The 26427-nt window shown below is 41.1% G+C and overlaps 2 protein-coding genes and 1 long non-coding RNA gene across 8 annotated transcripts in view; 2 read left to right on the plus strand and 1 right to left on the minus strand.

Moving 5' to 3' along the window:
- LOC140387960 (tyrosine-protein phosphatase non-receptor type 12-like) overlaps nt 1–10825 on the plus strand; it is a 198333-nt gene extending 187508 nt beyond the window's left edge. For 3 of the 6 annotated variants that reach the window (XM_072471346.1, XM_072471343.1, XM_072471344.1), the window contains exons 17-19: nt 3158–3286; nt 6622–6687; nt 9862–10825. In XM_072471346.1, coding sequence (XP_072327447.1) covers nt 3158–3286; nt 6622–6687; nt 9862–9923 — 257 coding nt within the window. In that variant the 3' untranslated portion in view covers nt 9924–10825. Of the gene's footprint in view, nt 1–3157; nt 3291–6621; nt 6688–9861 lie in introns of all 6 variants that reach the window. The other 3 variants (XM_072471345.1, XM_072471348.1, XM_072471347.1) reach the window with 3 other exon arrangements.
- LOC140387962 (uncharacterized) overlaps nt 1–23109 on the minus strand; it is a 28431-nt gene extending 5322 nt beyond the window's left edge. The window contains exon 1 of the long non-coding RNA XR_011934037.1: nt 22962–23109. This is a non-coding gene — a long non-coding RNA (uncharacterized lncRNA). The remainder of the gene's footprint in view (nt 1–22961) is intronic.
- Nucleotides 23110–23737: 628 nt separating this feature from the next.
- Nucleotides 23738–26427, plus strand: part of LOC140387961 (lysine-specific demethylase RSBN1L-like) — a 79081-nt gene continuing 76391 nt past the window's right edge. Inside the window, exon 1 of the mRNA XM_072471350.1 lies at nt 23738–24471. Coding sequence (XP_072327451.1) covers nt 23964–24471 — 508 coding nt within the window. The 5' untranslated portion in view covers nt 23738–23963. The remainder of the gene's footprint in view (nt 24472–26427) is intronic.

A 26427-nucleotide genomic window follows, 5' to 3' on the forward strand; every position in this document is an offset into this window, starting at 1 on the left:
CTGTTTTTCATAACAACAGCAGTCATTGGCCCATTAGCCTGTCAATTGAGATGGGTCCATGCTAGATTGGCTTCTTTGGTCACTGACCATCCAAATTGACAGGCTGCTTGGTCAGTGGGCCCCCCTAGAGACATGGGCCCTGGTGATGAGCACCGTCTGTACCCCATCTCCCCAGCCATGGCTGAGTAATCACAGCGATCATTTTCTATCAATTAGTCTTGTGCATGGCATTACAATAATTGAATCCCCCTGACTAACAGCATAATGCAGCTCTTCATTGACTAGCCACATGAGGAATACTGTGACTTACAAGAGCAGTACAGAGGCTGGGGACTCTTTCACCTCCTGGCTCCCCAAAGCCTTTCCACCATCTACAAGGCACAGGTCAGGACTGTGGTGGCATACTCTCCATTTATCTGGATGAGTGCAATTCCAACAACACTGAAGCTTGATGCCATTCAGGACAAAGTAACCTGCTTGATTGGCACCATTTCGCCAACATCCAAATTCACTCTTTCCTCCAGTAGTGCAACATGGCTACAGTACATATCATCTACAAGATACACTCAGCAACTCTTAAAGGCTTCTTTAATAGCATCTTCCACACCTATGACTTTCACCAACAAGAAGGACAAGGGCAGTAGGTGGGTGGGGACAACACTACGTATAATATCCCCTCCAAGTCACACAGTATCTTGACTTGGAAATATATCATTGCTGGATCAAAGGTCTGGCTACATAACAGCACTTGTGGGAGTACTTTCACTGAACAGACAGTGGTGGTTCAAAGAGTCAGCTCACCATCACCTCTCAGATTATTAAGGATGGGCAAAAAATGCTTGCCTTGTCAGTGACGTTCACATCTTGTGAACGAGTAAACAAAAACACAGACCCAGCCATGAGGTGAGGAAACCTAGTGGAGGAGAGTGATGGAAGTCTCAAGTCCAACTGTTCCTCCCAGGCATGTTGCACTTCTGTCTTGAAATCTGCATTCTGTGTTTTTAATTGAAGAAAATATAACCAGTCTTGTGATGCATTAACATATATTTTCTGGCCCACTCTGTATTACTAGCATTTGATGATTTTATCAATTGGGCCCTGCTGTAGGGTATCTCAAAAATACTGCACATTGCAGCCATGTGTCCAAAGTATGTACTCGATGCTGTCACTAATATTCACTTTTTTTTGTTGACTAGTTTAGATTAGGAATTGTAAGAGATAAAGTATATCCACTTTAACATTTAAGGTCAACTTTCCACTCGTGGACAGTTTTTTCTCCTGCACATAAGTACCTTGGACTGCTTCAATAATAGCAGCTTATTTAATGGGCTTAATTTGAAGGTGCCTCATGATTTGCTGACTTGTGTTCATCTCACTTTTGACTTTGTGAAGTGCCAATATTTTAAAATATGGTTCACTGAAACATGTGTGTAGTTTAAGTTTCTCATCTAGAACAGCAAAACTGGGAGAATCACCTTGTCCAAGAATTTTAGATGCATGTTGAGTAACCACGTGCATACATTTATTTTTCCTTCTTGAGGAAGGGGGGTCCCGGCGCTGAAGAGTGGCGTGAACCACTCCGCCGTCGGGCCGCCCCAAAGGTGCGGAATCCTCCGCACCTTCAGGGGCTAGGCCCGCCCCAGAGTGGTTTGCGCCCCGCCGGCCGGCGGGGAAGGGGCTTGGCGCCACGCCAACCGGCGCCGAAGGGCCTCCGCCAGCCGGCGCGTGTTGGTGCATGCGCAGGAGCGCCAGCGTGTGCTGGCATCATCCCGGCGCATGCGCGGGAGGGTTCGTCTCCGCATCGGCCATCGCGGAGGACCACGGTGGTCGCGGGCCAGGCCACCGTGGGGGCACCTCCTGGGGCCAGATCCCCCCGCGCCCCCCCTAGGCCGCCTGCGCTGCCAGGTCCTGCCGGTAAGGACCTACTCCAATTTACACCGGCGGCACTCGCAAAAAACGGGCGGGACTTCGGCCAATTGCGGGCCGGAGAATTCGGGTGGCCCCGGGGCCCATTGAGTCGCGGCGGTCCCCGCCATTCTCCGAGGCGGGCGGCGCGATTCATGCTGGGGCTATTTTTGGGGGGCCGGAGAATTCGGAGGATGGCGGGGGGTGGGATTCATGCCGACCCCCGGCGATTCTCCAACCCAGCGGGGAGTCGGAGAATCCCGCCCAAGGTTTTCTGCAGTATAGTCAAGGAGATTAGTGAAATGGCTAATTACCATGTGAATAAGCTTTACAAGTCATCTGCAGAAGTGCATATAAAACTAAATTAATTTGCTGTGTTTGCCTGGTGCAATTTGAACACCCGCTTGCAAATCAAGAAAATATTAAAGCGGTCCTACTGAAAACTGTTTAAGCCAGTGGCTACTGTGACAACCTCTTGCTTATAATATTTTTTTGCATCATAGCCTATCACAGTTCAATTTAACAAATTAGTTCAAGCTGAGCTCCTTACTCATGCAGATATGAATTAATTTGGATAATGAGTAAGGGGTAAGCATTGTCCTTGTAATGTAACTTTATCTCTCTCTGCCAACATGTAGAACAAATGCTAAATAGAATCTGCTGGAAGCTAAGAAATAAAAAAAAAAGCAGAATCAAATGGACTTGAACCAAAAATATAATAAACCAAGGAGGTTGAACTAAAGAAGGTTTGGAAAAAAATATTGAGACAATGAGAAAGATAAGATTGATACAAAAATAAAGAAAATAACTAATGACGGTCAATCTCCTTTAGATATAAATTTGACCTGTTGAATGCAGTGCTGCTGATTCCCAGGTCCATTGCCAAACAGTCAGGACTCAGTGACAGCTTCTGCCAGTAAGATCTGTACTACATGGTCTTAAGAGAAGGTATCAGAAAGTAATTATGATTTCTAGATTTTAAAATCAATAATTTGATAGCTACAAATATGTTCTGCAGTTTTGTCACCTTCAACATAATGCTGGAAAACTGGAAATTACTATCATTTTGGTGTAGTTCTATTCAGAAGTATTGTATAGATTGGTGTGAACCTCAAGGGCTGGACATTGGCTTAATTGTACACGATTATACTGTTCCTTGAAGACTTTATGAATAACAACCCAGTTTTGAAATTGAGATTTGATTTTTATATTTTATTTCTTAAATTGAATTTATGCATACATTTCATTTCAGATACGCCTGAAATACTGGCTAGTGGGACGCCATTGGGTGAAAAAGGATTAGTAACTACTGCTACAAGGGGTGAGGTAGGCCAAACCTCAGAAGCAAACACAAAGCGAAGAGAACGTGGTTCAGATTTAGGTGGGTACGTGTAATTTTATAAGGCTACAGTAAAATTTACTGTCCTTCAACTTTGGTCGAGTAATCATTTAAATTGTAAGTTAATAAATTATACTTGCAATGTTGAGACCTTACTTTTCTGTTGTTAGCTGTTAATTGAAGCATGCCCCTGCCTGCAACCACCACAACCTCTCCCAAACAATCTGTACACAGAAAAAGGGTACTTTTTGTTTACAGTATTTTTCGCTAGGTATTTCTGATTCACTCACCATCCTGTTAGGGCAGTCAGGTAAGTTGCTTCTGGAACAGCTTTTATATAGAAGAACTTGTACAAGTTGGGTTGCAGTAACTGGGCCTCTATTGTTTGTTCCCTGCACTTGGAGAGAAAAAATGTGTGGCCTTTTTTCTATGGCTCTTCAGCGAAGGTGAGGGACCTGCTCTGAGAAATCGCAGGCCCAAACCCGCAATTAACCACCCCCAGTTTAGCATATTGTTGCTTATTACTGCTCTGCCATCATAATAATACGTTTAATTTAGAAATTGTTGTGGAATTAATTAAAGTTTCTTGTTACTTCACTGCTTTGTTGAATTCTAAATTTAAGGTTTTTGATTCAAATATTTACATGGTAGACTTGAAACTATTCCTGTCAAAACATTTATTAGTATTTTAAAATCAAAAATATTCTATTTTTGAGCCGAATTTAATATTTTTAACTCCTAACCCTTTGAGAAGGAATGTCATTTGATCTGTAAATAACTGAGGACTGATTGACACAGAGTTTCAATGTTGTGTCTTCATTTTTTGAAAGTGCCAGACTAATGGATCTCAGGCTGTAAAGGGTGAAGTGAATTTACACAGTCTTGATCCAGTTTCAAGTGAGACTCATCTACCAAATGAAACAACTCAGATTGTTTGATATTTTTAAATTGCAAAATGATTAATTTGAATAATGAAGGGAAAATCATATCTATGTGAAAGAGATGGTATTGGAACAGCATATAACCTGTTATAAATTTGACTAGTGTACATGATGCTGTCACTATTAAAGGAAGTATAAGATGTTCCGTTACAGGACTGACATCATTGATTACTAAAGTCTGCTTTCTTTTCCCTTCCCTCACCCACTGCAGCCATATTCTTGTTTATTTCTTAAACATGCACATACAATTACGATTTGCTGTGATCCACAATGGTGGAAGTAGAATCACAAGGAAAGTAACAAATCCCTTGTTCTATCTTAAACTGTGTTTTCATATAAGGCTTTATTCTGGGTTATTTACTTCGAATGCATTAAAGACGTAAATTGATGTAAGAAATGTAATGCACTTTTTAAAACTTGTCTAATTCTATCAGTACCAGGTGAAGAGAGTAAAGTCAGAGGTTGAAAAGGAAATTTGTATGTGATACACCTGGTCTATAGTCAATGGTATAATATTTTTCCTATTTTCTCGATCTTCATATATGAATAAGGCTGAATGCAGCATGAAAATATCTGTCAGAGCAACACATGAATGCCGAGTGAGTAAAAGGATACAAATAGCCTTTGGTAGCTGTCTCTCAGCAGTAAGATAAACCCTCTGCATCTTGGACAATGTAGTGACTGTGGTGCAAGTGGAAGGAACTCTTGATCTTCCCCAGTAGTTTGTCTTACCAGTGAATAACATGACAGTGCATTTTATTAATATTGGGTAGAAAGAAAAACTGATTGGCTTCAGAAATACTGTTGTATTTTTATCCAATTTGAAGATTAAAGTCTGCGCATATGAACATACCTAATTGATCCAGTGCTGCTGAATTCAGAAAAGTTCACAGATTTGACAAACAAACTTGATTCTTGCATTTAACATGTTGCAGTTGTGCTACTTAGCAACAAAGGGGTTGAGACTTTCCTGGCTGCCAAGTATATTCTAACCTACTTTGAGTCTATCAATGTTTCAGGGCTCTGAAACTTGTATTATATCTGCCCTTCATCTGTTCACTAGATGTTGTATGGAGGAGGCTGTTGACTGAAAATCAAAGCTCAGTTGAAGAAGGCCAAGAATCCCCCCCCCCCCCTGCGAGAGTAGATAGTTGAAAGAAACTCTCAAGATTATGTTCACCCAAATTGTGTGAATGTTCTTGCTGTAAACTTAAACCCCTTGTTTTGGGGTATTGGAAGTTGCTGAGTCTTGATGTCTAACTGCCCTAACTCGTGCTAAAAATTCTTGGTATTCTGTCTTTAAAGGAAAAGTATCCTTAAATGTTCTTTAACCTTTCAGTGGATTATAGCAAATCCTAATTTGTATGTGGAGTTTTGGCTCAAAAGACACTATGTAATGTAACATGTGTTCATGTACATTCATGACACTAACTTTTCACGCCGAATTATAATGGTTTGATCAAATTTTCTCATTGTGTTCTCATTAAACATGGGGGTTCCTTGCAAAAACTGTCATACTAAAAGCTGACCACCATAATTAGTTTGTATTGTCATTAAGATACTATTAAAACAGAAATGTGGATGCTGACTATCCACATGCAAAGTAATTTTTACTTATTTCTTTTTGTTCTTCAGCTGTCAGCTTTCTCCTAAATGTTGCTAATTACATGTTAATAGAAGGACAGCATATTCATGCTTGGCAAGAGTAAAGCCCCTTCATGGACTATGATTATAGAATCCTTAATGAGCATCGTTAAACTCTGCCTCCATTGAAACAAAATTGTAGACCTGTAGTGGAAGACTGATAACATACCATACTACGGAAGCACATTGGGCATTATTTATTTGTGCTCACAGCTTTTTGGGCCTTATTTTCATTGAGACTTGTAATGACTGAGCTTCCAAGTAAGAGTGTTATGGTTGACCCACAGCATACACTAATGGAATATTGGTAAGTTTGTACAACTTTTGGATCTGAAACCAAAACTGATTTTCAGAGGTCTGCATGATATATAGAATATCTGCAGTTTCTAACTACAAAAGAACTATAACAAATTGTATATCACATAAATGGTAGGGCTGTGGAATGAAGTTAACGGTTTAACTTCAATACACCATATATAGAACACGCTGACCTCTTCTTGCCATACAAACTCTTATACTAACTAATGTAATTGGGACACATATTGGGTGTCTTCAAATACAGACATACTTGGAACACTCCATATTTCCTGATCACCTGTTTTGTTAACATCTTGGTACTTTTATGTTTTTTTTTAAGCAACCACGACTTTGATTTTTGTTTCATTTTGAAAGTGGATATCCCTGAAAACCATGCATGCGTGCATGCTTGTATCCTATTAACACCTGTCACCTCAAATTAAAATTGCTTTGTTAGACTTAAACAAAACTTCATAAGTAACCTCCTCTTATCAGACAGTGGTTTCCTTTCGAAAATGAGCATGCTGAGAACTGTCCTTGTATCCTGTCTCCAAAAATCAGGTAAGGACCTTCATTGTCCTTAGATATAAAAATGTCTGGAGGTGAGTGGAGGGTGGTGCAGGGCAGAGGAAAGCCATCCCATAATCTTGCCAGAGCAGTTAGCATTGAACTATTTTGTAAATGTTGAATCGAAAATAGGCTGGTTGGGCAGTGTTGTGAATAAGAAAAGCCCTAAAGTAAGGTGCAATGTTATCTGGATTTTCAGTACAGAACTCTATCATAAGCATTTGTACCACAGGGTAAATTTGTATTGTGGTCTTAAACATTCATAAACAGGTGCTGCTGTCCCGTTTTCATCAACAGGACAAAAGCATGTTATCTGTAATCTTTTATTGCTTTGGCACCCTTCAAGCTGGCCCCTGAATCTGAACAGGAGGAAACCATTTGGATTAGCCTTTTAAGATGATTCGGGGTGGTTTTATCATAGTAATTTGGGTCTGGAAGCTATTCTGGTCTTCTGAAAACAGTTTTTGCCCAGGCAAAGGAAGACACTGCACATGTACCTTGATTCAAAGCCTTTTCCATTTTACTATATTGAGCATGGATGATTTTTTAAAAGGCTGTTGAATCTTTTTTCTTTAAATCAAACCATGCCCTTTTTATTTTTTTAAAACGGCGATTGCAAAACAAAACCATTCCAATAATTGCCTTTCAAAATTGCTTCAACTATGTACTTTTTATGTTTAACAGCTTGGAAGAACGTATTAATTCCTCGTGTGTTAGAGAACTGATTTAATAATTGATCTAGTTGACCCAAGATAATTTAATTCAGTGCCCTTGTACTATTGGGTTCAGTAACTCCAAATCGTTCTTGCCCATTTCATATTTTTAGCACTTGATGTTAAAATGAGATCAAGCTTTGTGAAATGCCTGGACAATTCCAGTATTTGTTTATAAAAGGAGTGCTGCTGCTATAATCAAAATCTAATTGAAACCCTTGTCCTGAGCCTGCCCCAACAATTTAATTCTGAATTACACCCAAAAAGTCCTGTATTTTCAGTTTTTTGTTGCTATAAATTCTGATTGTCATAGATTGTATAAGGTGCCAACAGTTTAGAAACTCCATTGTCTGAAATAAATGTTGACCTATTAAATTTCATGGCAGATGCACGAATTTCTCACTTGCTTGTCATACCTTAAATTTGTAGATCCCAAGTCTGTTAACCTTTATTTTAACAACGTCTGATGTTTCAATCTGCCCTTAGATTTGCTGTTGCATTTGCGTCAGCCTGGTGATTTTCCTTCTCTCTTTCTTTGCCACTTTATTGCATTTCCACACTAACTCTGTTTCTTTTTACTTTGTTTTCATAATATGTTTAACATGATCTTGATGGTTGTATTGCAGCGAGAAGATAATGCAGAATCAGGTTAAATTAGAAAAATAAGTTGTGGAAATCAGTATTTTTCACACATACCCTCGTGTATACTAAAAATAGTGTATTAAATGAGTAGATGAAAAGTTAGCCCAGCTTTTCCCTAAAATTTGTAGACAACCCCATTTAAAATAAAAATAGGAATGAAGAGGAAAAATTTAAAAGGAATTGAAAAGTTAAAAGGAATTTATGACCAGATATTTAACACAAAACAATGTTATGAAATAAAGAAAAATACAATCATAATGGAAAATAAATCAATGCAGTTTGAGTTGTCAAATATGTTTGCTTGAATTTACGTATTTATCGCCTGTAATTAAAAAAAAATCACTGAGCAAACGTTTACTTAGATTTTCAACAAACGTCAGCTATATCTTGTATTACATCTGTCTTATTTTTTTCTATCAACGAACTTCTTGAAAATAATTGTTATTTTTACCAGTTGTCAAATTTTTTACGTTTTTAGGAAAACTTGAACCTACGCCAATTTTATATTTTCACTTCCTTCGTCCCACCCATTCTGTCTTGCATAATAGTCTCTTGCGAGACGTATCTTTTGTCTTCTATATTCTTTGTGTTGTCAGGCTGTTCAACTGTGGAGAGCTTTGCATCCAAATCTTGTGATGTTCATGCACTGCCAATAAGTGTTGCAGAATATCAATCCCCTTAGGTCATCTCTCTCCCCTCTATAGCTTTGAACTGCAGAGGTGAATTGTTACTATCACTTGAAATCAGTTTATTTGATTTTGGGTAGCAATCAAATGGGCAGCTTTGCTAGTTTGTTTGACTCGGTATTGGAGCAATTTTTTGTTTTGGAAAATCTATTTCAGCTAAATTCATTTTATCATAGAGGTTTATATAATGTATAAAGTTTGCACAATATAAACATTCAGCCATTTGAACAATAATCAGTCAAGTCACTAGGGAAATGCATGGAAGTGGATTGTATAGAGTCGGCTATATGGGGTTACATTGACAGATCAAGTCAGAAGGTCAGTAGGGAAAGTGGATCTGCAAAAGGGCAAATCTTGATTTATCTAATTTTGGATTAAAGGATTTAATAAAATTTAGTCTAGAAATGCAACCAAGAATAGTTTCCTTAATTCACAGCTCTTGCAGCTATTTTCCCCTTCGAAGTGATCCCACTTGTTTATAACCAGAATGCACGTTCCCTTTTACAGGCGTGTAGACCCTGTCCTCTTTCCACTCTTTCTCCCCCCCCCCCCCCCCCCCCCCCGTATTATCAATAAGAGCGGGTAGGTCTGTCCCATTATAAGGAAATCATCCCAGCACCAATTTCAAATGGTCCCTGCATCTACGTGAATAGTTGTGTGGAGCACCCTGCTTGCCTGAAAATGGATATGATTGAATTTCTAGGCCCCTATGTTCATATTTTTGAAACTGCACTGCTCATGTATCAGGTAATGAATTTGTAATAGGGCTTAATCTTAAAAACAAATCAATTGGATAGTATGTTCCATTGTATCTTCTGCTCAATTAAAATTGTTATTTTCTTGTAGAATGTAATTGACAGATATTGGGCTGGATTCTCCACTTCTCAACCGTGTGTTCCTCGCCGGCATGCCGTTCGCTGGCGGCAGGATTTTATATTCCCGCCGCTTGTCAATGAGATTTCCCATTGTAAACACCCCACGCCACCGTGAAACCCGCTGGTGGGGATGCGCTCCCGGCAGGAAAAGTGAATCGCATTTACCAGAGAATTCCGACCATTGTATTTTGCTCTGCATTGTTTTTCATTTAACAAGTTGCAATTAACAGTTCGCTTTTCTCTAATTTGCAGGATTCAATAATCGTTATACAAAACCAAGAGGGCCAAGAGATCCTCCTCCTGAGTGGACATAATGAAGCAAATGTTCAAATGGACCGTAATACAGGAGTGTCTCCCTTCAAGTGCCACGAAAAGACTGAAAAGTAGAAAAATTATTCACACTCACTAAAACAATCTTTCTTACTAACAAAAAGCAAGAGCAATTTAGATGTCTTCTCAGTTACAAAATGGTACACATTTTACATCTATTGTAACTTGCTAAAAAAACTTCCAAGGGTGTGGATTCCGGTGCTAAATATCTCTTTGCTGGGACCATTTTTACCTGCCTTATTTCACACTTAAAAGTATTAAGACTTTTAAAAAAAACAGTCAAGTATTACAGGCCTTAATTTTTTCGGGGAATTTGTTACACTGCTTGTAGGATTGTATAGTAATATAGTAAGTATAAATAGGGAGTCTGTGGACAATTATTCTTTGCTAACTTCCAGAAACTATTATGTGCATTACTCTTTTTATATATGTACAGGGCAGGTGGGTAAATAATTGACAATGTTGCAGGTATTAAATATTCTTAACAGAAGATGTAAGAAATCTGTGCATGATCTAAACCTCCTTGTGTACCATTTTTTGTAAATTATTTGCCCTGAAATTATAGAAAAATATTCTTTCGGGCGTTCTTAACTACTGGAAATGAGCAGGAAATTGCAGTTTAACAGGGGTTGAGATTGTAATAATACATTTGTAAATTGTAAGCAAAAGGATATTTTTATATTATATGCTGTTAATAACCAATTCCACTTTGACCTGTTCATTTGGCCTTGAATTTAGTAAGTGCCTTCGAACAGTATGCAATTCTGTTAACATCATGTGAGCATTTTGCTTGTGCTTTTATGCATCTGGGGAAAAAAAGGACTATCAGTCTCACAAACCTGTATTTTACAATATATTGACCTGTCAGTAAAGATCTTAAAACAAATTAGCTTGTGTTCTTCATTTTTTGGATTAAAATGGACAATTGCTTTGTCGTATTTGAGTAATATAAATTAAGATAGAATTTGAAAAATTCTATATTTTTCAGTATTTGTCACTTAATGTGAAATAGCTTACTAACTAATAAGCCCATGAAAGAATCACATTTGTCCAATTTACTTTCTGTCAAGTAGGTGAATACAAAGGTTCAAAAAAATGGGCAATTTCTAATGCAACTTGAGATGCTTAAATTGTCCTATTATTTGCTTATTTGCCAAATAGTCTTTGACAAAAGTCACATTTTGTGTGGGATTTGATTAATCTGAGCAAGAAGAATTAATTCAGATCACTTAATCCTGATGCCTTGATAAGACATTAAGTACTAATATTTTTCATGAACTGCATATTTTAAGAAAATTATGATGTAGACTGTGGCAAAATCAAAACCAGTACAAGTGTATGTTTTTTTATCTCTAAAATTGATTCTTAAATATTGGCTACAGCTTTTTAAATGAGCTGTTCTTATAAATTTATCATCAGTTGTTTATGACTGATTTTAATAGATGTCCTAATAATGAGATACTCGGGGTTTTTGGAGTTGACGTTTTGGGTCTTCTAAATGCTAACCAAGCTTTCTAAGTGGGTCTCATTTGGTCAAATGGAATAAATTTGAGCAAATGTTATTAAATTTTACAAGCCCAAAACTAAAATATTAATTCATAGGAGTTAATTTATAGCAGACGAAGACCTATTACTGTTCATTCAATGGGACAATGTAAAACACTTGCTACTGTAGATCCTTCCTAATGCAAGATAACTGAAGCTGTAATCTTGAGGTTTAGGTATAACATGCTGTAGAAAAGCCGTTGTTAAATTTAATTCTGTATTTCATTTCAATGTAACTATACAGCTGATTGCAAATATGGAATACATTTTCTTTTAAAATATTCATTAGGATTAATTAAACTTTAGTTTAAAGAACGGAAAATAAATTTATATGAACAGCTAATTTAAAAAAGCTGTAACCAATATTTAAGGATCAATTTAAGAGTTTAAAAAAATACTTGTACTCGTTGTGATTTTGCCAGTCTACACGACAATGGAACTATTTAAATTTCAGGAGTTCTCATTGTGTACACCTGTTTAAGTGCTTTATAATGTAGTGAAGAATTGGTAGACAGAATATTGTGATTCCAGCTAGTGTTACTATTGGACAAGTCAGATTCTAGGGTGGAACAAGGCCTGATAGATCCCAACTCTTATTTTCGGTTTAGAAATGGAGAAAGCAGCTGCTGAACAGAGTGGCCGAGTCCACTGATGAACCTTTAATTTTAAAAAAAATCTTAAACAAGATGAATTCCTTCATGTACCATTATACCTTTACAGATAAAAGTAAATTCCTGCGGATGTTGGAATCTGAAACAAAAACTGAAAATACTGGACATCTCAGCAGGTCTGACAACATCTGTGGAGAGAGAAGGGAGCTAATATTTGAGTCCGGGTGACTCTGTCAAAACCTTTACAGGTTTGACCTTTGTAGATATATACAGATTCGTAAGGATGATACAAATTTTATCTTGTACTCTAATGTTCACAGCAAGTACACCGTCCAGTAAACCAACAGGTGACCTATGGGTCAGACACACTGAAACCAAACGACAGATACCACCACAGATGCTATGCGTCTCTCATCAACTGCCCCAGATGCATGTCACACTGTGAGCCAACTGGATGTCACACTGTGAGCCAACTGGTCTCATTGGAACTCTGGTCTTTCACAAGGGTTTCCAATCTCAATGTTCAAAGTGCTCATTTTGGAATCTCCTCCCAAACAACCCTTTCTCTTGGACGTCGTCTGCAAGGGTCCACATGCAGGTGGATTGCCTGTGCATTCAAGCTTCGCTTTGCACACACACAAGGATATTCAACTGCACCAGCAGAATACCACTGCTTCATAGGCTCATAGTAAGGAGTTACAGACCTTCAGCTGTCTCTTTGAATCTCTGGCTTCTCAGGCCAATTTTACAAGTCTGCTTAACTTAGAACTTTCCTCTACTCTCACCCAACTTCATTGCACAAGATCTGTACATGATCCCTGTCCTTATTCCTTGACTTAGCTGTCGCCTTGGAGCTTTTTCCTGTCCCTCCGTTTTTGGAATCGCCTTTAATTTAGGATGTGCTATCTGTTCATTTTCCTGCCCTGCCTGTTCTGGCACTTGCTTTCAACTAAAACTACTTTTCTGTTTTTCCTTGTCTCTGTGGGTTCCCCTCTTGTTAGGCAACAGCACAATTTTTTCTATCTTGTTTTTGTTTTAACTTCCTTTTAAGAGTTGTAAAACCTAATTCAAAAGGCAGGTATACAAACAGCTCCAGATCTGCTGTCTCCACTCCACTCGAATGAAATTAGACCCAGGTTTCACCTTTTTAACCCATAAATAAAGAATATAAGTTAAACTTGAACTTCAAGATGAGCCTTGTTCCTAACACCTGCAAATACAATTTACTTCTGGGGTCTGTAACACATGAGCAAGGGGGAAATAATAGTTATTGAGGCATAAGCACAGTTTACAGGAAGGATCTGCAAAGGGCTTATGGCATATTCATTTTTATCTGATTTATAATAATAGCCCACTAACAATTCATGAGCAATTCAAAAGGAAAATTCAGTTCACTGCACTGTGTATCTTGATAGTGTTTTGTCAATTAAATGTGGGGAAAATTCAAACAATATTGTATGATTGAGTCAATATGGATATCACTGACTCTTCCTCTTTAAATTCGAATGCTCAGCTTTTCAAAATGGGGAAGTCCATAACTTCTGGGATTTTAAAAAGGTTGTTTAAATTGATGACTCATCTTGTAACTTAGTTGAAAGAAGAAATGAAAAAAGCAACCCATTTGAAATGTATGTGCTGATGAAAGTAGTTTCAGAAAGTAAGTTTATAACGGAATGAATGAAAAGTGGAGTGTGAGTGGACATGTGGTTGGAGGAGATTAGGGTAGGGAGAAGGGAGGTCATGAAGAGATGAAAGGTCTTTGAGATGATCCCCATGTCAAAATGATTCCTTGTCAAACAAGATGATAATTAGGGTAACTGAAAACTGAATCAAAGAAACAAAATATAAAATGCTGAAAATGCAGAGTAGATTTGGCAGCATCCACAGAAAGATAGTTAATGTTATATGGGTCAACAACCTGAAACTTTAACTCTGTTACATTCTTTACACATGTTAAATCTGCTCGGTAATTCTCGCATTTTCTGGTTTTGTTTTAATTGTCATTATCTGCAGTACTTTGCTCTTGTGCTTGGTCAAAGATATGAGTTTTAAGGAAAGTAGAGAGCTAGGTAGTTCAGGGGGGAATTCCAGAGCAATTTACCTTGTTAGCCGTGGTCACAGTCAACAACAATAGTAGTAATCTTCATTATTGTCACAAATAGGCTTACATTAACACTTCAATGAAGGTTCTGTGAAAATCCCCAAGTCGTTACATTCTGGCACCTGTTTGGGTACATGGAGGGAGAATTCAGAATGTCCAATTCACCTAACAAGCACGTCTTTCAAGACTCATGTGAGGAAACCGGAGCACCTGGAGGAAGCCCACGCAGACATGGGGAGAATGTGCAGAATCTGCAGTGACCCAAGCGGGAATCAAACCTGGGATCCTGGCGCTGTGAAGCAACAGTGCTAACCACTGTGCTACCATGCCACCCAACCGTAATAGTTGGGTGAGGGAGGGAGGGGTGTACATAAGAGTTAGATCATAGGAGCAATAATTTGAGGGACGGAATTTGGTGATGGAAGAGGTTAGAGGTAGAGAGAGGGGAGACTATGATGGGATTTAAATACAAGAATGACCATTTTAAACTTTTAGAAGACCAGGAGATGGGCAATAGGTGAGTAGGTTACATGCATGGTCTAGCAATACAGGCAGTGGTGGAGAGGTAGAAATATGTGTCTGGAAGCTGACCCCATGTCTGCAGATAATATTGCCAAAGGCGCATGTTGATGAGAAGTGAAAGGGGTCTAGGGAGGAGTGGATTCTTAAATTCAATTTTTTGTCTAGTTTTCTTTAAAACTATACTTTTTAGGGGCATGGTTTTTTACATTGCTTAAAATGAACATTGACCCTATACATTTCAAATCATCGAAACTTTACCGCACAAAAGAGGTCACGCCTACGCCAGCTGAAAAATGAGTCACCTAGCATAGTCCCTCTTTCCGCCGTTTGGTCCATAGCCCTGCAGGTTACGAGCATACGAATTAGGAACAGAAGTAGGCCATTCTGCCCCATGAACCTGCTCCACCATTCAATAAGATCTCCACTGTTACCAGACTCCTCAATGACCCTCTTATGGACTGAATTGATGAACACTACACTTCTGTATGCTTCACCCAACGCCAGTGTCTAGGTATTTACATTGTACATTGTGTACCCTGTGTTGTCCTATTTCTTTTCTTTATTTAAATGATCTGTTTGAGCTGCATGCAGAAAAATACTTTTCACCGTACCTTGGTACACGTGACAATAAGCAAACAAATCGAAGATCATGGTTGATTTGAATTTAACCTCCACTCCATACCCCTGCCTTTGCTGATAACCTTTCACCCCCTTGTTTATGAAGAATCTTAATCTGCCTTACAAATATTCAAAGTCTCTACTTCTACCATCTTTTGAGGAAGAGAGTTCCAAAGATTCATGACCCTCATCTGTCTTAAATGGGCAAGCCCTTATTTTTAAACAATTACTAAATTTTTTAACTGAATTCTAAATTCTGTCACAATAGGAATCATCCTCTCCACATCCACTCTGTCAAGGTCCCTCAGGATCTTTTGTTCCAATCAAACTATGGATCTTCAGGTGCATATCCAGACATATTTTAAATGAGATGGGAGGCCCTTTATTACCTTTTGGCAGATCCCTACTACCCATGGGTTGTCATGGGTGACTTCAACTTCCCTAATATTGACTGGAACCTCCTTAGTGCAAATGGTTTGGATGAAGCAAATTTTGTCAGGTGTGTCCAGGAAGGATTCCTGACTCGATATGTAGATACGCCGACTAGAGGGGAGACCATATTGGATTTGGTGCTTGGCAAGAACCAGGCCAGGTGTCAGATGTCTCGGTAGGAGTGCATTTTGGTGACAGTGACCACAACTCCTTGACCTTTACCATAGTCATGGGGAGGAATAAGAACAGACAGTATGGCAAGTTATTTAATTGGGGGAAGGGAAAATAATATTGCTATTAGACGGGACCGGAGGAGCATAAATTGGGAATAGATGTTCTCCGGGAAATGCACAACAGTAATGTGGGGTTGTTTAAGGAGCGCTTGCTGCGAGTGCCAGATAGTTTTGTCCCACTGAGACAAGGAAGGTGAAGGAGCCTTGGATGACAAGAGAAGTGGAGCTTCTAGTCAAGAGGAAGAAGGAAGCTTACGTAAGGTTGAGGAAGCAAGGATTTGGCACGGCTCTAGAGGGTTACAAGGTAGCCAGCAAGGAACTTAAAAATGGACTTGGAGAGCTAGAAGGGGGCACGAAAAAGCCCTGGCGGGAAGGATTAGGGGAAATCCCAAGGTGTTCTACACTTGTGTGAGAAATAAAAAAGGGTGATCAGAGTGGGAGTAGGGCCAATCAGTGCCTAGAGTCTCAGGACGTAGGGGAGGCCCTAAATGAATATTTTGCTTCAGTATTCACTAGAGAGAGGACCTTGTTGCTTGTGAGAACAGCGTGAACCAGGCTGATATTAAGGAGGAAGATGTGCTGGAAATTTTGAAAAGCATCAGGATAGATAAGTCCCCTGGGCCAGATGGAATATACCCAAGTTTACTACGGGAAGCGAGGAAGGAGATTGCTGCGCCGTTGGCAATGATCTTTGCATCCTCATTCTCCACTGGAGTAGTACCGGCTGATTGGAGGGAGGCGAATGTTGTTCCCCTGTTCAAGAAAGGGAATAGGGAAATCCCTGGGAATCACAGACCAGTTAATCTTGCGTCTGTGGTGAGCAAAATACTGGAAAGGATTCATGATTAATTAGAGAAACATAGTTTGATTAAAGATAGTTAGCATGAGGGCAGCACGGTGGCGCAGTAGTAGCACTGCAGTCTCAAGGCACCGAGGTCCCAGGTTTGATCCCGGCTCTGGGTCACTGTCTGTGTGGAGTTTTCACATTCTCCCTGTGTTTGCGTGGGTTTCACCCCCACAACCCAAAGATGTGCAAGTTAGGTGGATTGAACACGCTAAATTGCCCTTTAATTGGACAAAATGAATTGGGTACTCTAAATTTATCTTAAAAAAAGATAGTTAGCATGGCTGTGAGGGGCAGGTCATGCCTCACAAGCCTCATTGAATTCTTTGAGGATGTGACAAGACATATTAATGAAGGTCGGGCAGTGGATGTGGTGCATATGGATTTCAGTAAAGCATTTGATAAGGTTCCTCAAAGTAGGCTCATTCAGAAAATCGGGGGGCATGGGATACAGGGAAATCTGGCTGTCTGGATACAGAATTGGCTGGCTGAAAGAAGACAGCGAGTGGTAGTGGATGGAAAGTATTCCGCCTGGAGGTCTGTGACCAGTGGTGTCCCGCAGGGATCTGTCCTGGGACCTCTGCTCTTTGTAGTTTTTATAAATGTCTTGGATGAGGAAGTGGAAGGGTGGGTTAGTAAATTTGCCGATGACACAAAGGTTGGTGGAGTTGTAGATAGTGTCCAGGGCTGTTGCACGTTACAACAGGACATTGACGGGATGCAGAGCAGGGCTGAGAAGTGGCAGCTGGAGTTCAACCTAGATAAATGTGAAGTGATTCATTTTGGAAAGTTGAATTTGAATGCTGAATACAGGGTTAAAGGCAGGACTTTTCCCCAGGGCAGAAATGGCTGTCACGAGGGGACATAATTTTAAGGTGATTGGAGGAAGATATAGGGGAGATGTCAGAGGTAGGTTCTTTACACAGTGGTGGGTGCGTGGAATGAATTGCCAGCGGAGGTGGTGGAGTCAAGAGGGACATTTAAGTTCTCTGTCCATTGGTTTTATCTGAGGTTGAACTAGACCGTTTTGACCCTAAGATGAGATTCCAATCATCTATCTGCACCATCACGAAGATCACCTGTTCCCACTTCTAACATTGCCTGTCTCCACTCCCTCCTGTCTTTGTTACCTCTAGATTTGACTATTCTACCTCGTGGTTGGCCTCCCACGTTCCATCCTCTGTAAACCTGAGATCATTCAAATTCTGCTGCCGTAGTCCTGTTCACCTATAACCCCTGTGCTCGCTGACTTACATTGGCCCCTGGTTAACTGACATGCCCATTTATAAATTCTCAATCAATCAGTAAACCGTATACTCAAGAACAACATTAACCCCATACCCCCCCCTCCTCCCCCAATGCTCAATGGCAACCATTTCTCGAAAGTACATAAACAGTCCCCATGAATTGTAAACCCTTCCTTCATCCCCCTCAGCTCAAACTTTACCTTTTGAGTCAAAAATTCCAATAGATTCCCCCGCCAAGCCAAGGCACAGGGTGGTGAAGCTGACCCCCACCCCAACAGGACCTGCTGCCGGGCAATCAGTGAGGCGAAGGCCAAAACATCTGCCCCGCACCAGCCTGCAGCCCTGGCCGGACCGACACCCCGAGAATGGCTTCTAGGGGCCCTGGTTCTAAGTTCACAGGTACCACATAGAACAGACAGTGCAGAAGGCCATTCGGCCCATTGAGTCTGCACTGACCCACTTAAGCCCTCACTTCCACTCTATCCCTGTAACCCAATAACCACTCCTAACCTTTTTGGACACTAAGGGAAATTTAGCATAGCCAATCCACCTAACCTGCATGTCTTTGGACTGGGAGGAAACCCGCGCAGACACAGGAGAACGTGCAGACTCCTCACAGACAGTGACCCAGCGGGGAATTGAACCTGGGACCCTGGTGCTGTGAAGCCACAGTGCTAGTCACTTGTGCTACCCATCCCCCCGAGATGACAGTGAAAACCTCCCTCCAATACTTCTCCAGCTTCGGACAGGATCCAAACATATGTATGTGGTTTGCAGGACTCCTCCCACATCGTTCACATACGTTTTCCACTCCCATCAAAGAGTCCGCTCATCCTCGCCCTCGTGAGGTGCGCCCTATACACTTTAGCTGTATCAGCCCCAACCTCTCACACAAGGTTGAAGAGTTCACCCTCCAGAGCACCTCACACCACAAACCATCTTCCATCACGTCCCCCTATTCTTCCTCCCACTTGGCTTTGATCCCCTCCATGGACTCCCTGCCTCCCCCACAATCCTCCCATAGATCGTCGACATCAACCCCTTCCCCTTGCCATCAATACCTCTTCCAACAATGAGGGGACTGGCACTATCTGGAAGCTCTGAACCTCCTTCCTAGCAAAGTCCTGGAGGCACCTAAACCCTTGCCCCAGTCCATATTTCTCCCCCAACTCTTCCAACCTTGCAAAATGTCCCCTGGGAATACCCTGAACCCCCCCCAAAATCTCCTGTCCAGCTTACTTGGCTCAAACCTATGGTTCCCCTAATCAGCAACTCCCCTGACCTCGCCCCCAGCATAAAGTGCTGCCTCTACTGCCTCCAAACCTTCAGCGTTGCCACCACCACCGGACTCCCAGGTATTTATCCGGGGCCATCGGGAGCGGCGCCTTTGTCAATGTTCCTCAACCTCGACCCCCTGCAGAGACCCTCCTCCATTCGCACCCACTGGGACCCCCCCGCCCCCCAACCCCAACCAACACCTTTTCGGCATTCGTCACCCAATAGTAATATAATAAATTAGGCACAACTTCTTTAAAAAAGCCTTCGGCAGGCACTGAAATAAAAACAAAAATCGCTGCAGCGCATTCATTTTAATGGCCTGCACCCTACCTGCCAGTGACCGAGGGAGGCTGTCCCACCTTGCCAAATCCGCTTTCACCCTCCCCACCATCCAAACCTCTTTCTATCTCACTTTCTTCCTCTAAGGCACTTCTTAAAACTACCTCTTCAACCAAGCTTTATCATTTTACTTCATATCTGCTGTTGTGGCTCAATATCATACATTGGATTTATTATTCTGAAGAACATTGTTTTATTACTTCAAGCCCATTCATAAATACAAATTGTTGTTGTTCATAACTTTGAATCACTGATTTCTTCAAAAATGCGGCCGCACAAATACCCTGCTTTTCAAATTATTACCATGGACTCATATATCCACTTGAACAAGCAGAAAAATGGCCAAAGGGCAATAACTTGTTGCTTTTAAATAAAGGCTGCTAATATTTCCATGTTCCAACCTTTGCAAAGACTATCTGGGTAACAAAAATACCAGCTTTACAATGTGGATTATTTAAAAACCAGGATTTTTAGGCAATTAAAAGTAAGTTATTTGGAACAGAGTACTAGAATAAAACGAAATTGAAAATATTCTAGGTGCCAGTTGGAAAAATCTGATGGTTGCTGGGATAATTTATTGCCACGTTGCCATAATGCAAATATATCTATACATTTCAGTTATTTAAGTGTAAAAATTGTTTAAGCAGTTGTTCCTCTTCCTCCATTTCTAAAATGTTTGTTCATGGGGTGTGGGTGTTGCAGGCCCATCCATAATTGCCCTTGGGGCAGTTGCGTCAACCATAATGCTGTGGGTCTGGAGTCACATGGCCAGACCAGGTAAAGATGAAACAGATTTCCTTCCCTAACGGACATTAGTGAACCAGACTTTTTTTACGACGATCGATAATGGTTTTCATGGAAATCATATTTCCAGATTTTTATTGAATTCAAATTTTACCATCTGCCATGGCGGGATTCGAACCTGGGTCCCCAGAGCATTACCCTGGGTCTCTGGATTACTAGTCCAGTGACAATACCACTATGCCACTGCATCCCCTAATTAAAAAGTAAAATATTTTCTACATTTCAACATGGAAAGAAAATAGAACACAAAGAATTAGACATGAACCAAGTGATTGGTTTATTTTAAATATTAATGGCGGAGCTGGAAGGTGACATCTCATATTGACAGGTCACATGCAGATCAGAGGAAACGAGTGAAAATATCTAAAATCTGTCACTGTTAACCCTGGAATGAAATTGCTAACTGAGCTCAACTCTAAATACTGAATACGTCTAATCACTGAAGTCTTCATAATTCTTCCTTGAAAGAATTTGGCACAGAAAATCAGAGTCAAGGTGTGCATGCAATTTGGAGTCTCTTTTTCAGTGAAGACTGGGGACAATTCAAAAAGCCTACATTGCAAAAAATCAAAGAAGATGAGAGTCAACTAATTCTAAAGATTTCTACCTCTTTAATATTAATCATAGAATTTACAGTGCAGGAGGCCATTCGGCCCTTGGAAAGAGCACCCCCTTAAGCCCACACCTCTACCCTATCCCAGTGACCGCAGCAAACCTTTTTGGACACCAAGGGCAATTTAGCATGTCCAATCCACCTAACCTGCACATCTTTGGACTATGGGAGGAAACCCATGCAGACACAGGGAGAAAGTGCAAACTCCACACAGTGACCCAAGCCAGGAATCGAACCTGGGACCCTGGAGCTGTGAAGCAACTGTGCTACCACTGTGGATATCCTTGCAATAGATGACCCAGAGGTTTGTGTAGCTAGTTCTGCAAGGTCATTTCCAGATGGTTGTGATGGATCAGCTTGTAATTGTGGGACAAAGGCTACTGGCATATGCCTTGACAACCCAACAATGGTTCTACTTCGCCAAACAACATCAGAGGGAGGGGGAAATTTGTATTGGGAAATATAACTATTTCATTATTCTAGATGTCGTGACGAGGTGCCACAACATTTGGGACAAAGTCTCCTAACCAAGTGAAAAGATAAAGGAAACAATGGTGAAACGTTTTTAGACTTCAGCATGATATAAATAGAAAGTTAAACGGGAAAGAGTGTGGATGATGGCAAGACTAATGTGGAAGGAGCATATACTGTAGATACTGAAGTCTGTAGTTGTATACAACAAAACAGCGTTCAGTGTGAGGCTGAAAAATGGCAAGTAGAATTTGCATTGCAAAAAAAATGCCAGACGATGACTATCTCCCATTGTTCCCTGCCCTCAACATCCAGGTTACCATACATCAGAAACCTCACCAGATCAGTATTGTAAATACTGTGATTGCAAGAGCAGGTCTGAGGCTCAAAATTATGTTGCGGTAGCCCACCTTCTGGCACCCTCAAGGCACAAGTCAGTAATGTGATGGAATATCCTCCACTTGCCAAGATGACCACAATGCCAACACAAACTGGACACCATCCAGGATAAAGTTGCTCCATTAATTGACACCCCAAACACCCACTCCCTCCACCATTGACACAGAACGGCAAGTGTTTACCGCCTACAAGATGCACTGTAGCAACACACCAATCCTCGTTCAGCAGCATCTACCAAACGTGCAACCTCTACCACCTGAAAGGGCAACAGATAGACCACCTGCAAGTTTTCCTCCAAGCTATACATCATCCTGACTTGGAATTATATCATTGTCCCTTCACTGTCACTAGGTCAGAAACCTGGTCACCCCCTTTCTTATCAAGACTCTATCTAGCTGGGCAGCACGGTGGCCTAGTGGTTAGCACAGCTGCCTCAGTGCTGAGGTCCCAGGTTCGATCCTGGCTCTGGGTCACTGTCCGTGTGGAGTTTGCACATTCTCCCTGTGTCTGCATGGGTCTGGCCCCCACAGCCCAAAAATATGCCACGCTAAATTGCCCCTTAATTGGAAAAAATATTTGGGTAATCTAAATTTTAAAAAAGACTATCTAGCTTGGGTTGCAAAATTAAACTTTACATTGCTCCACTTTAGTATGAAGTTGAAAAAATGGTTCCCAATATTTTGAAATATAAGACCTGATTAAGGAGCATTGGCAAAAACTGGGGGAAGCTTTATTGCGTGGATCATCCTATCCAGCCTGAGAAACAAAATGCAGATGAAAATTTACCAGCAGACCCAAGAAAAATCCGTTCAATTGCTTTCAAACATTTTGTGCGATTGGAGACAAAGAGTATTGTAAACAGGGGAATCCAGGTTCAGTGCCCAGTCTCCAATACATTTACGTAAGATTCTAACTGGCAACCAGAATTTTAAATTAATTTCTATTCACGCAAGATCTTTTACAACCTCAGGATGTCCCAAAACGTGTCACACACAACCAGTGAAGTACTTGTAGCCACTGCTGTGATGTCGGAAACCCGGCAGCCAATTTGCGCACAGTAAAGAGCAATACGATGACGTCCGGGTAATCTTTTTTTAGTGATGCTGGTTGAAGAACAAACACTGGCCAGGCCACCGGGAAAAACTCTTCTTCAAAATTTCAGACGGCGGCTTGGCCCAGTTTCAAAGTCGGTACCCCGGGGCGGTCCTTCAGTTAGGCTCTGTCTGGATTGCGTGTTCAAGCCGCTGGAGTGGCTCCTGAATCCGCAGGGGGCGGGGGCGTTTCCTCCCAGCCGCCTGGCTATCTTAAATAACGGACACGCCCGTAGCTCACTCGGAACATCTCAGCTAAGTAGGAATTTAGAAGAAAAATAGGGGAATTCAGTCATCTGCAAATGACGGGGCTTTTTGAAGCGATCATCTGGAGAGTGGCCGACTCTTTATCTCCAGTCCCCATCTCCAGGGTTGGTGAGGTGCGGCCTGGGCCCGGCTCGTGACCGAGGCGCCTGCGTGCAACAGCGCGAGGGCATCCAGACGTCACACCGGAACCAGCTCTCCCCATTGACCACCTTGCTAGTCCTAAAAGCAAGTACAGACATATTATAAACCAAGTCATTTGAGCGCCGCAGTCTTTCGATTTATATGCTTATTACAATAGATATAATTTATATAAAGAGATTGTAATGCCGCGATTTTAAATATTATTCTCCGTAGCGTAAAAACGTTTTCAGTTTCTCTTCATCTTTCAGGATTTTCCCGACCTCGCGCTTCCGAGTGGCTGACTTCCCGTCGCCCCGCCCCTGCCCCGAGGTTACTGCTTCCGCTTACAAGGTTAACGGAAGCCATCCGATATGTGATTGACATGTGAAGTGGCCAACCGGCGAGCGCGTTAGCCGCTCCGCTGAGGTTGGCTCCGATGCCCCAACAAGCGTTGGCCCAGAGAGATTTCTCTTTGGCCTAAGGTTCAAAATGGCGCAGTTGAGTTATGTACGCGTCGTGGTGGAGAAAAGCGATAGCGACGAGCGGACTGACCTACCGTCAGCTCCCAGCGCGGAGATCCTCAAAGTGAATCCGGCTTTGCATTCTTCCTCGGAGCACAGTAAAACAGCGGCCAAGAAAAGGAAGATGCAGCCATTGCCCGATGCTTACGGTAAACCCAAAGTGGAAGTGCGTGGCGCCCCGCCACCTCCAACTAGTTTGTTACCCGTGGGGAAGGGTAATGATGGGAAAGACGGGGACAGAGACCGGGAGAAGAGCAGCGGTAACAGCATCAAACGCTGCCCAGAACTCGGCGTTAGCTCTAAATACACGGTGGTTGCCCCTGCTCCTCCTCGTCCACTTCCCCATGTTTACTCCTCTCTCTACCTTCACTCAAAATCCAATAAACCTTCCAAGGAAAAGTACAACAGCAGCAAAGAGAAGGAGAAGAAACACAGGGCCAAGAAAGAAAACGGCGACGTCAAGTTAATCCAGAAAGGTACGATCCTGCATGTTTTGAAGTTGAATTACTTTTGACTACCCCCGTCTCGTGTTTTTGTTTTTAGTTTGTATTGTTGACAGCAAGTGCGAATGTTGCACCTGAATGGAGCTACTGTGTTATGTACTGTTCCCTGATGAATTTTTGGCGCCAGCCATGCAGTCGAGTTCGACAAATCGGCATCAACTTCATTGAGGAATTGTCGGAATCTAACTTAGCAGACGTAATACTTATTATTGGAGATTTTGCTATTAAGATTGTATAATGAGTTTTATATTTTAAGCAGAATGTGAACTAACAAGTTCGTACATTTTTCAGATCTTTTTATTAAAGTTAATTGGTTATAAAGTTGCTTCACACCCTATCCCTGTAGTTACCTTCGCCCAACTTCGAAATGTGAACTCATGTCACATTTGTTAGCAACGATTAAAATTGAGGTTAAATGCTTAATTTCTGGTGTTTTAAAAAAATTCACGACATGTAAACACTACTTCCAGTAAACCATGTAAAGGAGAAGTAATGTTTATGTTGAGTACCCTAAATAAATGCTTTGTCTTGTTGCCTTTAATAAAAATAAGGTAAGTTTATTTAGAAATGCCACACTGGATGCCTGGTGTTGTTTAATGTGGCACCATCTTAAAGGGCTGAAAATTACACTTTTTTTGCCTGAAGCATAGTGAATCAGCTGTCTCTGATGCTTTTTTAGTTGTTCAACAGCTGTTTGTTGGCATAATTTTAGTGCGTGATACAGGCAAGCTACAGATTTGTTATGATGTCATTACGATTAAACTTAGGGCATGTATCTGTTGGAAAAAACAATGATTTACATTAAAGGCGCCAGGTTTTGGACCTCATAATCTGGAAAAAAACGTATTTTCTATTTTGTTTCCTTTGTGTAAAGCTTACAGCTTTGAGAACGATTCAGAAAAATAATGAATCTTCAAATGAATTGTATTGTTCCTAATACTATGTCCTATCCACTGCACTATATTATTTTTAAGCAGTGGCTGCCTCAAAAAGTGGTGATTATTAGATGAGCAATTGACAGTTCTATTTGGTACAGCAGAGTAATGTATGGCTGGTTTTCATTCTAACTAATTGCAGTGTACACATCTTTAAAGTGAACTTTTTCTTTGTTGCAAAGTTTTTGGACTCTGAAGAAGCCTTTATAAAGGCTCAATTGATGCTTTTTAAAGGTATTTGTTAAAGGACCACAATGACACAAAGCCTATAGATGTAGTAAACGCCACGCCAAGGAGGATGGCAAAGGACTTGAAAAGGATGTAGGTTTGTGAACTGGCAGGTGAGAAGGTTCACTAGAACGATGCCAGGGAAGAAGCAAGTACCAGTTATGGGGAGAGACGAGAGAAGCTGGGATTGTTTTCATTAGGGGAGAGAAATTTAATAGAGTGTAAAATCGAGGGGGTTGATCAGAGTAAATAGTACAAAGCTGGCAGAAAGACCAGTAGCCAGAAGAGACAGTTTTAAGCTGATTGACAAACAAATCAGAGAAACATTTTTTATGGAGTTATGATCTGGAATGCATTGCCAGGAAATTCAATAGTAACTTAATTAATAAGGGGATTAGGGGTTATGGGGAGAAGGCAGGAAAATGGGGATGAGAAAATATCAGCCATGATTGAATGGCGGAGCAGACTCGATGGGCCGAGTGGCCTAATTCTGCTCCTATGTCTTATGGTCTAAAAGAAAAAGAGAAGTGGGGAATGTAGGTCTAATTGATAAGCTCTTTCAAAGAGCCAGCACATGAAGGATCGGCCAAATGGTCTCCTTCCATGCTGGAGAGTTTCACGGTGTATTTATCCATCAAGACTTGTTTGTCCTGTTTGGATTTAGTTACCGAGGATACACTTGTCTGAACAGGCTAGGGCTCTTTTCACTGGAAAAGACAAGGCTGTTGGTGATCTTATTATCGGTCTTTTAAACTGATCGGATAGA

The sequence above is a fragment of the Scyliorhinus torazame genome, chromosome 13 (assembly GCF_047496885.1).
Source record: "Scyliorhinus torazame isolate Kashiwa2021f chromosome 13, sScyTor2.1, whole genome shotgun sequence".
Taxonomy (NCBI): Eukaryota; Metazoa; Chordata; class Chondrichthyes; order Carcharhiniformes; family Scyliorhinidae; genus Scyliorhinus; species Scyliorhinus torazame.